This window comes from Pecten maximus, chromosome 19 (assembly GCF_902652985.1).
Source record: "Pecten maximus chromosome 19, xPecMax1.1, whole genome shotgun sequence".
Taxonomy (NCBI): Eukaryota; Metazoa; Mollusca; class Bivalvia; order Pectinida; family Pectinidae; genus Pecten; species Pecten maximus.
Genome location: NC_047033.1, coordinates 6,685,210 through 6,698,158, shown reverse-complemented (window position 1 = coordinate 6,698,158; position 12,949 = coordinate 6,685,210). Strand labels below are relative to the sequence as shown.

The following is a 12,949-nucleotide window of genomic DNA, read 5'->3' as shown; positions in this document are numbered from 1 at the left end:
TACCATGATATTTAAAATTAAAACAGGTAGATTGCATCAGCTTCGTCGCCTTAGTAAAGTTAGGATTATAGATTATATTTAACTGAGCATCTAAGGTCCATCATCGAAAATCGTTCGACGTTTTTGGTCATAAGCAACTGATGGGGACAAAAAAAGTAAACCAAGGTTCCGGATCCTCGGCAGATATTAGAAGTACATTTTTTCACTGTACAACTCCGACATGTGAGGAGCTTGTTTTTCAACAAATAAATACAGCATTCCGTTATCACCTAATGAATCCCAACTTTTGCGCGATCGTGACGATCCTCGCATTAAAATTTGTTTTGAATGACGAATTTCTGCTTGAGAAATGTAATAGTGAGAATAGTCGGCTATTTTATTTGTCTCTATATCTATACTATGTGATTGTTTGTGTGTAAAGATCCAAAAAGATGAATTATATACACAGATATTGTTTTAGAACTTCAAAACACGGACGTATATATTGTTACAAGTTTTGTCAACTCTAAATTCCACCGCGGCCACCAGTGTTACAAGTTTTGTAAACCCTAACAATTCCTCCACTGGTACCAGTGTTACGTTTCTGTATCTCGTCGTTTGTCTTTACCGCTGCCACCAGTTCAAAATTAATTGAACAAAAAGTTATGTAAGATTATATTTACACTTTATTTACAATATAAATCATATAATAAATTCATTAATCAATATCAAGGCACTCCAAACTAGTCTCCAATCGTTCTCTATTACTACCTGTACATCTACTCAGTTGTTAACTCCAACTACTAAAACTACACACTATTATTCACACTATCTACCACAAACTACTCTTAAGACTACTATAACTATCCAATCTCTGGAATATATTCTCAACTCTCAGATCTCCTCGAATCTGCTCACTTCTATTCTCTACTATAAAACCCTAACCTCCAGACCTCTTTACTGTCTGATCTCCAACTCACTAGTCCTACGAACTGCTCACTACTGACCGTTGGCTACTGACTAACTAACAACTGACCGCTCTCTCCAAAATCCCTAGTCTAAATGTGCTCCCCTTTGTCCGAATCCTGGTACCTAAAACGAGGCTGCTGATAAGGATAACTTTAGATTGACTTACAGGTCAGCTCATTCGGCCTCCCTAACAAGTGATGTCACAGACTAGACTTCTCCACACAAGATTTCACACGGTCACTCTAATCTACAGCTTCCGAACCAAAACAATTATCTATGGCTACTTAGCTGCCCAAATACCTCTTTAACTCTGTCCACGAGCCAAGGCTAATAAAATGCATAACAAATTATATACAGAATAAACAGTTAAATGGCCCCTAAATACATGACAATATTATACGTCATATTACACAATGTATAATGAAACATTTATATCTAAAAACAAATTCGAAATAATTTGAACTTAAGAGAGAGAAAAAAAAAAGAAAGATAATATTGTCAAAGGGATATGTTGGTAGCTTTCGTTCATGAATCCTGAGTAGTTTGTGTGTTATTATAAATTTCTTTTAGACGTTGATCATTGAAATTATTTTTCTACATTTTGTACTAAATGAAGCATACAGTCATTGACGTACAAATTAGTTTGATGAAATACACTGTCATAACACACACTAACTACAATACTATTCCTAAATAGAAAAACGCATGTTTGCGAAAATTATTTGTCTGCGTTTTCTTATTTTAAACATTGTTATTACTATAAATCAAAGCAAATATGATTGGGTACAAGTTATAACAATATTATTAAAGCCCTTTCCCCAATACCTACTAAGGTTCCAAATTTGGCAAAAAAAGTGAAGGTCATCAATTGAATATTTTTATTTGATTTATTTTTGTAATTAAAGTATCCATGGAACATGCAACTGACCTTATTATTATTCACTTTAAAAACTTTTTCCTTTCTTCACATACCCTGTGGAGTGTTTGGATTTAAATTTATGGTATGGAGCGTTCAATATATGACTCATATGGAATATTTCATTTAAGGTCAACATGCTTTAATCCAATATTTGAAATCCGCATACCGATTGCACAAGCGACAGTGTTTTGAAATAGTACACATGTATATATTTACCACGCCCACTCTTGGGGACGTCACATAATATTACGGTACAGAAAGTGGAATGTTAAATGTCGTAATAATCATGAATCGATTTATACTATGAAACATTCCTAATGTTTTCATATTTCGAATATTATAGCATCTACCATCAATGTGTTAAAAAATCTCATTATAAACATATAATACACAGCACATTTGACGGGAAGGGCTCGTATTTTTCAACATCATTGTCTTTGTCATTAGTTACGGTTATTATAGAAATATTATTTAACTGTTTTAAAAATCATAAAAATTGCCATGATATATTCTTTAAGAGGTAAATAAGCATCAGTCCTATTTATGATGATACTTTTAAGATTTTAGTTTATTTTTATATATAAATAGATTAAATATATATCTTTTCACCTCTGGGAATACCCCGTCTAGGGCCCCTGTCCCCTGTACACTTTGCCTTTATCGGAGCCCAAAGGAGTACCGAGCTGTGAACTAGAGCTTATACACACGACAAGCGACTGGTAGACTTGTTTTCGATAGAAAGTTAGACACTTTCGGATAAACAGAAAGGGCACAAATAATTCAGGTAAGATATTAAATTTTGTATTTCATTATCCGTATTGTCTCTGAAGTTCCTTGTTTCCATCAAAGTTGGCATATTTAAACCGAAAAGAGACTGTGCCTTCACGTCCCTTTCAAAACTTGTAGTCTATAACTTTAAGAGTTGTGTGTACATTGTACTGTTGTATGCATGTGTGTAGCTTCGCTGTGGGAAGTTTATAATTTTACCATGTGGCTTCTGTATACCATATAGCCTGAAAAATTATATAAAACATTTATCTTTGTATCTGTTTGACAAGAGGTAAACAATATAATTTTATACGTAAACGGGGAACTCGTTGACATAAATATATTATATATATCCTGGCATTATCTGTACACATATATGTAACATCGACTGTCGTTATTTCTGAATATATTGCAGACAAAGAGTCTTTGTAGTGACGAAAAGTCCTCCGTGTTTTAAAACACGACAGAAATCTCTCCTTGACTTGTAACTTTTTTGGTGGTTTTTATGCAAGGCCTTTTAGACTATAAAATATAAATGCTATCTTCTCGAACGTTGAATATTTCGATTCCTAAAAATATTCCACATGATTGTTTGTCTAGGTCTTATATAATGAAAACTAAAGTGTCTTTAATTTACTCTACGTATACGGACCACCATGTTGCATAAAATTAATTTGACTAATTATACCAATTTACTAAAACGTTCTCATCAAAAATGTATAGTGATATTGACAAACGTTTCATAACTAACAATGCGTTGAAAATGTCTTCCTGTTAATATTAGCCGATTATCGCCGACAAGGTGGATTTATAAACAAACACTTTGATTGAATAATGGCGCTAATTAGCCTATTGTCACAATTAAAGGTGATTGACAGTCATGTAATATAGATAATAGTAGGCGTCCTTTCTCCCCTGGGCCCACTCAACCCCTTGTCTACGTGTTACACATGAAAAAAACACTCCATCTAACTTCCTGTATCGTTTTGTGAAGCTTCGACATAGAATTTTAGGAACTGTTGCATTTGACATTCCTTTAGTGAAGAGTTATCTCCCCCTTGTCCATCAGCGAGGCGAGCTGAACATAACGTCTGATCAGCTAAATGCGTTTGGTATCAGAGATCTACAACCCAAACATTTATTCCGAAACAGGTTTATCAAAGAAAATAAAGCTTTATTAAAGTTAAATAAGCTGAGGTGACAGTAATAGTTTTTTCTGATGAAAGATCGTCAGTTCCAAGTTGGACAGGTTTTAATTTAGACATCTTATGATCTAGATTAATTTTCGTGGTTTAGAATCTCAGAATAATAATTAATTGTTTATTTGCTGGACTGATCGAACAAGAAGGAGTCCCAGAGTATTGTATATAAAGTAAAACGGGTAAAGTAATGCGATCGGTATACGTTTAGAAGTTATTAATTATAAAACTTTGCCGTAATCTTTTACAGTCATTTGTGGTGATCACGTGACGATAAAGTGAAATCTGTCAATGTCATACATTTGTGGTCGTTTAGGGTTATGATGTAACACAATGACTTAATGATTAAATGCTAATTGATATGGCCTATAGATTTATTGAAATATGAAATATAAAAAAGTGACAAAGACTTAATAGTATGTATACCCGCATTTGTGATGAAATTAAAATGTATTGGCCCGCTTCATAGGAAGGGAAACAGCCCATGCTGTATCCCATTTCTTGGCTTTACTGTATTTCAAAACCTATGTACATGTGTTTTATTTCGCTTTGTATACATTTACGCTTGAGTAAGACTATCTGTTTGGCATATCAACGAATTCTTTATTTGTTATGCTTGACTGAATAACTAAAATTTCGGCCTACAATTCGGATGGAACGGCGTCTCGGTATGCTTATATTTAGACATATTTCGCTCTCCATTTGATACTGTTACTAACCATGTAATAAGGAGTCTATCGCCAGCGATCTATGACTGAAAAAATGTGTCAATTATTGACACAAATTCAACAAAAAGGACTTATTCTGTTGAGCGTGATATGGGATACACTTTTGTAACCTCATATTCGGCGTCTCCTTACCTACGTTTATATTATTTCAGGGGAAACAGCAAAATTCGTGAAAACCCTAATTTTCATTTTAGCACTTAAGTATGAATTATAATGTTGATGTCTAATAGCGATTTTAAGCGTTACCTGGCAAGTATATATATATATATATATTCACACTACCTTACAGGTATGTCGGTTTTATGGTTATACCCCGGGTGGTATCATATGCCCCCGGGTATCGCGACATTTATCAAAAGGACCGCAGGACCGTGAAATAACACGCACCTTGTCGTACATTTGTAGGTAAGATGATTACGTCACATCATGTACTGCGTATAAGGTGGTTACCTGGCAACAGTTGTCGATTTCCAACGACAACCACACACAGTGCCGTTATCATGGTCCCCGGAGTTAAGGAGGTTCCTACCATCGCGCTTTATTATCTCCCGTTGACTATCGCCGAAACGCATTTAATTTATTTAAAAAGTCCAATGAAGTTCATGCAGTCTTGTTTGTTATATTGTTGTAAATATTGAAAATAAATATATTTTTAAATTCTATTATATTCTCCGAAAGAAAATAAAGATACTGTATCAAGTAACGAGAAGTTTATCTAAATCGTACAAAAAAATAATATGCAGTACTTTGCAATGAAATGACAGCTATTAACACACACACATCTTTCTACTCCCGAAACAATTGCTTGATCATTGCAAAACCACATGCAACTTTTTGATGTAGAAACCGCCACGCCATTAATTCTGATTCACAGGCGACCTTCAAACAACTTTTCTGTGATATAAGCGATGGCAACCTGTTGCATTTTGCAATGTTGTAAGCGACGTCCATTGCCAGCTCTTATTACGGTTAACACGTTATGACAAGATAATTGTTGTTGACAATAGCTTTGCTCGGTATGTGGCAAATATGCTTAGCAGATTATGTATGTTTGCACAAGATGCGGCTTATAACTTACATATTATATATACACAATCACGACACTGATTCATGAAATGTCTTGATAAAAGAATTATTCATTTAGATATTAGGGAACTGCAGAACTCCCGTAAAGTAAAATGAATCAATAAATGAATAAGACAAAATTTAAAAAAAAAATCTTTTGCGAACAAAGGCAAACCACGATAAAAAAAATTAAAACTGATTATGAAAAGTTTTGGGGAGTCCAGTGTTTTCATTTAGAACCGGTCTCAGGCCAAATTGACCGGTTAGAATGGTGTTTTGGCCGGTTCAAATGACTTAATTCACTTTTTAAAAAATGTTTAAAAACATATTATCGTAATCCTCAGATACATGTAGACCTGTTACTATTCATTTGTAGCCTTTTACAAATATTTTTATTGAAAACCCTGGGGAGTGCTGTTAAGGAACTTCCGCAATAGCTTAAATCTGTAAACTTATTAACTTGTCTGATGAATAGTTTATGTCAAAGCATCGTCTGTATGATCGTGTAATGTAACAATGTACATAGAGCGGATAGTCGTTGGTAAAATTAAAAAAACAACTTATACACTGTAGATTTTAACACAAAAAGTTAAGCTATTTTTTATGATGGACGTTTTCGTAATATGCTAGATTTGCTTTTAAAGATCAAACGGGGAGAGTTTCCCTCGGGACATATGTCTAATCAAGATGTATAATGTCAGACGTAGTCAGATGTGTTTTATAAATTTGAGTTGTCAACAATATGCATCAGTACTTTTAATTTCTTAATCGAATTGATAAAAAAAGTGTAATGAAAATAAACGATTTTCATGAGTACTGAAAGGCTGTGACGAGAATCCACTAGACTAACTTCAAAATGTCAACTGACCGCTAAAGGGGCTGTAAATAGACTGAGTCCGTCATAACTCTTTAGGTCCCTAAATAATTCTGTCGCATGAAATCCGTAAAATCGGCCAGTAATTGTTTACGTTACACAAATCCGATTTAGCCCACCTAACCAATAATCTGACTTTACCAACAGAATACAGGAGAGAGATAATATATATTGTCACCGAAGTCTTGCGTAAGATAGAAGGTCACATTTTATATCTTTCTTTGACAAAAGATAATGACATGGTTTCGGGGTCGAATACGTAACTATGGCGCTGGTAATATCTTTTAGGTCAAAGTTCACGCAGTTGTTTGCTCGCTATCTACCTGTAGTGAAGCTAATTTACCGGAGATGTTTACTTTTAATCTTTGTAGGTCAGAGACTGAAATGAAGATAACTTCGCTTCGTGTTTCTAATGCCCTTTTATGAGCTGGAGTATCGCCCGACTGAGAAATCTTGTAAACACAACATAACATGAAATTGAAAACCGTACATTAAGTAACTCCTCCTCTCCCTCCGATTCTGATCCTCGTTATTACAATTAACTGATGTAAATCCAACTTCAGCCTATTTTGCAATTTTGTCGAAAGGGATTACTTTTTCTATATAATAAAAAGAAAACATTTGTCGATTTCTTTTTTAAGATAGAAAAAAAATGAGATAAAAATAAGATTATTGTGTACACCTTTTTACAGATAGCCCCCCCCCCCCCCCCCCCCCCCCCCCCCTTTTCATCCGAAGAATCTCCATCTTCTAACTGTATAGTGAATATAATGCATGGCCAGACATTTATTTTCTGATATATAAAGTCAGTGGTAAGGTAAATTAGGGATACATCTTTCATTTTTTTTATTTATTTTGTCTTTTTCAGAATGTCTGAACTACTGGGATTCGTCCCAAGTTTTTCGAAACTTCGGGGGAAGCCGAACGATGATTGGATAGACCGAATGAGTCACGTGTACACTGTGGTCGTCCTGGTGATATTCACAGTGCTGGTCAGTTCCGGTCAGTTCTTTAAAGACCCGATACAATGCTGGCATCCTGCGGAATTCAAGGACTCAATGGAATCCTATACAAAATGGAACTGTTGGATTAAAAACACGTACTATGTTCCAATGAGTGATATCATACCGGAAGACATTTCGGACAGACAGGAAGCGGAAATCACATACTACCAGTGGGTACCGTTGATCCTTCTATTTCAAGCATTCCTGTTTAAGTTCCCGAATATGGTCTGGAGAATATTCAATGGTGGCTCGGGGTTAAATCTGGACAAGGTTGTCCGTTTTGCCGAGAAGACCCAGATGGTTAGTCCGGCTGACCGCGATGATACCATCAACTGTCTGGCCAGGTTTATGGACAAGTGGCTTGACTCGAATAAAGAACACAGATGGAATGTGGTGGTTCGGACGAAGCACCAGATCTCCCGGTTCATGTGCTTCTTCTGCAACAAGCGAGCAGGGAAGTATCTGACTGCAATGTATTTGTTCGTCAAGGTCCTGTACGTGGCGAACGCCATCGGCCAGCTTTTCTTACTAAATGCATTCATGTCTACATCTTACAACTTCTACGGATTAGAATTTCTGGATAATCTCAACTCGGATCGTCCATGGAGAGAATCTCCTCGATTTCCAAGGATCACTCTTTGTGATTTCCAGATCCGCCAACTACAGAACATCCAGAGGTTCACCGTACAATGCGTGCTTCCGATCAACCTATTCAACGAAAAGGTCTTCATTTTCATCTGGTTCTGGCTTATTTTCATTGCCGTTCTCGCCTGTATCAATCTCTTCCGATGGCTGTACCTCATCGTCTTCGCCAAGAATAAAATTGATTACATCAAGAAATATCTTAAAATCAACAACGAGCTCCATACCAATTTCGATAAGAAAATGTGCACGCGATTCGCCGAGAACTATCTCCGCGACGACGGCGTATTCGTCCTCCGATTGGTCGCGAAAAATTCCACAGACATTGTCGTCACAGATCTTGTGCGGGACCTCTGGAAAATCTTCAAGGAGAAACAGAGCACAAAGAAGAACGAACTGGAACCAACTATGGAGAGCAATTTCGAGGACGCAAAAGAGAAAGAACCACTCACCTGACAATGTCCATGCTGCGACACTGACAACGTCCAGTGAGTGACATGTGACTATCACGTGACGCTTTGTATAAATAGGCGGGAAAACAGCAGACGGACCAGTGTAGCAGCAGGTATCGGTAGTACAGTAGGGCTCCCAGTAACTTCCGGTTCCGCGGTTTTAAAAAGGCATTTTTTTAATTGCTCGGTTCGGAGATTATATTAATAACACAATTTCCAAGTCTCAATATTAACACTTGGAATTCTAGCACATGGACATTTTTATAGCCAATGCATTAGTAAGTCCATTTTGTGCAAAAGGAAATTCTTATAAATCATACCAGGTTTGAGGCTCCAGCCAAGTTGCTCTATAAAAAACTATTAGCAACAGCACATTTGCACTATTAAGAAGTAAATTGAGAAATCAATGCTAAAACGTGAATTGTACCCGGGCCTCGGTATTTGATTACTGGTATCTCTGTCTGTGCTGCCCCTACCTTGCTCGACACAGAGCTAGGGTTTGAACCATACCTGTTTGCTTGATCTGACCACCATCATAGGATGCTTTTGCTTTGTGCGTTTGAGGTACAAATTGAGTCACTTTTACTTACACTGTTATAACTTGAGAGAGATCGTTATATTAAGAAATTTGTCAGGTTTTAACAGGGAGTGAATGTCGTCATAACCAAAATGGACCAATACCTATTGACCATAGTTTGAAGTTCATGGTAAAATCGCAAATGATAAACGATTATTTTCTAAACTGATCTTTGAGTTTCGCGGGGCATTTCAGCGCTTATCTGCATCTTTTGTTAATTATTCTATCTATATATATATTTGGAAATTGTGTTGTGTTTTTGAGTTCATTTTTTGTTTATACCAATTTTATTATGGTTATGACAATTTGAACCTTTTTTTTTGTCGATATTTATGGAAATTTTATCATGATTTAGATTACCGGAACTTAATAAGTAAGGGCAGATAACTCTAAATATTTTTTTATTCAAGAATATACATGCATGTTTATTTATAAACTATACATGTAAAAATCTCATTTTCGTAACCCTGACGGTGTGTGATTCATGCATTAAAAAGCTAGGCATTTTTAAAATCTCGATTTCGTTTTCATATTTACATTATCACATCATATACTCATTTTCATATATATTGGGGCATTATATGTCCAAATGGCTGCCAGAACGTGCCTTTATGTAAATACAGATGTACAATATTGATAATTACAATATACATAAATATTAGATATATATATATTAGCAACCCTTTGTTCATGTTGAATTAACACAAAATTACATCGTCTTCCATTTTGTGTAGATATTTTATGTATTTAGCTTATTAGTTAGATTATAATCACCAGAATTATTTACCTTGTTGAATGTAGGTAAACAAAATCAGTTATGTAAATTTTGTGATTACTGAATGGAATTTCAGATTATTTTTGTAATTTGTAAATTTTGAAATCAAAACACCGAATAGTCAATTATAAGCTCCTTACAGGACTTTCCTTTCGTTGAGGCTCAAGAAAGGTTTTTCATTTACCAAGCCTTGGGCTTAGCCCAGCTGAGAAGTTTTTGAAAGCATAAATTTTAATTCTGAATTGAATTTTTTGTGACATGTTTTAATCTAAATGTTTTCTTTGTGACGTCACACTTTCATTCGAAGTCTGACGTAATGTGTTATGACGTCACAATTAAAATACCGAGATATTTCAGCCTTTCACAGCTCTGTAAAGAGGTGCTATTAATTCAATGTTTTCATCATGTAAAGACACTGATGACAGGGTAGTTACGTCATAAAATACTTAAATTGCTAATTTCACTTGTTTTAAGAGTGTGTTCATTCTTGCCAGTCAGAACAAAGTAACATTTCACTGACTTTGATATTTTATTTTGATCTCATCTCAATTGTTTTTCATTTAATTGATTAGGAAGTACATAAAAATGAATTGTTTTTGATATTTGAAATCAGGTTTGAGCGTATATTTATGACGAAGGAAACATTATTCTATGTACTTATATGAAGTATCTATATAGCATTATATTGGTACAGAGGCTGCCCGGTTACAACATTCAAATGATGGGATACTGGGTGTTCGCTTCTTTTCTTATCAGCATTTGTATTACATTCGGAACCCTTTTCGTTATATTAAAAATAACCGAAGTGTTCCGATTTCATGTCTTTCAATGTAAATTTTGTATTCGACAGAATGTAATATGTTATTAAACGTTTTAAGTTTGGGTAAGGTTATCCATGTACAACGAAAAACATTAAAGTATCACTGAATGTAAATGTTTATAGTAAAGATATGCAAATTGTAACGAAACGTATGAATAGAAATGAAAAAAAAATGTGTGATTATGTGAACGCTCCTTGAATTACGTGAAAATGATTAATATGGCTTGGTTGATTCACCAGAAGTGTCTGTCCGATATCCAAATGTGTCCGCTATTGTGTCCTTCGTCCGTCTGCTGTATAAAGTCTTTATTTGAAGGAGAAGGGCTACGAGTTGTAAAACATTGCCATAAATCAATAATAAAAACAAAATAACAAAGGAATATTTTTGTTCTCTTGAATAAAAAAAACTGCAATGCTTGGTAGCATCATCTGCAATGCTTATACGACAGACGATCTTTTGGTGTCCTATCAGAAAAAAGGTAAAACATTTGACATAATAAACAAAATCATACAAGTTCTCATTTCCTAAAGATAAAAATGGTAAGGAGCAATAAATGTTTGGCCAGGGACACCGAAACAACACAGAAAGCATCATACGTCTGTGACGGTATATAAACTGACAGGGGACACCGAAACAACACAGAAAGCACCATACGTCTATGACTGAATACAAACTGACAGGGGACACCGAAACAACACAGAAAGCACCATACGTCTATGACTGTATACAAACTGATAGGGGACACCGAAACAACACAGAAAGCACCATACGTCTATGACTGAATACAAACTGACAGGGGACACCGACACAACACAGAAAGCACCATGCGTTAATGACGGTATACAAACTGACAGGGGACACCGAAACAACACAGAAATCACCATACGTCTGTGACGGTATATAAACTGACGTAGGACACCGAAACAACACAGAAAGCACCATACGTCTGTGAGGGTATACATACTGACAAGGGACACCGAAACAACACAGAAAGCACCATACGTCTATGACTGTATACAAACTGACAGGGGACACCGAAACAACACAGAAAGCACCATGCGTCTATGACTGTATACAAACTGACAGGGGACACCGAAACAACACGGAAAGCACCATACATCTATGACTGTATACAAACTGACATGGGACACCGTCACAACACGGAAAGCACCATACGTCTATGACTGTATACAAACTGACATGGGACACCGTCACAACACGGAAAGCACCATAGTCTATGACTGTATACATACTGACAAGGGACACCGAAACAACACATAAAGCACCATACGTCTGTGACGGTATATAAACTGACAGGGGACACCGAAACAACACAGAAAGCATCATACGTCTATGACTGAATACAAACTGACAGGGGACACCGAAACAACACAGAAATCACGATACGTCTGTGACGGTATATAAACTGACGTAGGACACCGAAACAACACAGAAAGCACCATACGTCTGTGAGGGTATACATACTGACAAGGGACACCGAAACAACACAGAAAGCACCATACGTCTACGACTGTATACAAACTGACAGGGGACACCGAAACAACACAGAAAGCACCATACGTCTACGACTGTATACAAACTGACAGGGGACACCGAAACAACACGGAAAGCACCATACGTCTACGACTGTATACAAACTGACAAGGGACACCGAAACAACACGGAAAGCACCATACGTCTATGACTGTATACAAACTGACAGGGGACACCGAAACAACACAGAAAGCACCATACGTCTATGACTGTATACAAACTGACAGGGGACACCGAAACAACACAGAAAGCACCATACGTTAATGACGGTATACAAACTGACAGGGGACACCGAAACAACACAGAAATCACCATACGTCTGTGACGGTATATAAACTGACAGGGGACACCGAAACAACACGGAAAGCACCATACGTCTACGACTGTATACAAACTGACAGGGGTCACCGAAACAACACTGAAAGCACCATACGTCCGTGACGGTATACAAACTGACAGGGGACACCGAAACAACACAGAAATCACGATACGTCTGTGACGGTATATAAACTGACGGGGGACACCGAAACAACACAAAAAGCACCATGCATTAATTACGGTATACAAACTGACAGGGGACACCGAAACAACACAGAAAGCACCATACGTCTGTGAGGGTATAC

The 12,949-nt window shown here is 36.4% G+C and overlaps 1 protein-coding gene across 1 annotated transcript; it reads left to right on the top strand.

The window, feature by feature from the left end:
- Positions 1-2,487: 2,487 nt before the first annotated feature.
- LOC117317846 (innexin unc-9-like) lies at positions 2,488-11,151 on the top strand. The gene is made up of 2 exons (XM_033872805.1): positions 2,488-2,651; positions 7,370-11,151. The coding sequence occupies exon 2, from the start codon at positions 7,371-7,373 to the stop codon at positions 8,601-8,603; it is 1,233 nt and encodes a 410-aa protein (XP_033728696.1). The 5' UTR covers positions 2,488-2,651; position 7,370; the 3' UTR covers positions 8,604-11,151.
- Positions 11,152-12,949: the final 1,798 nt, after the last annotated feature.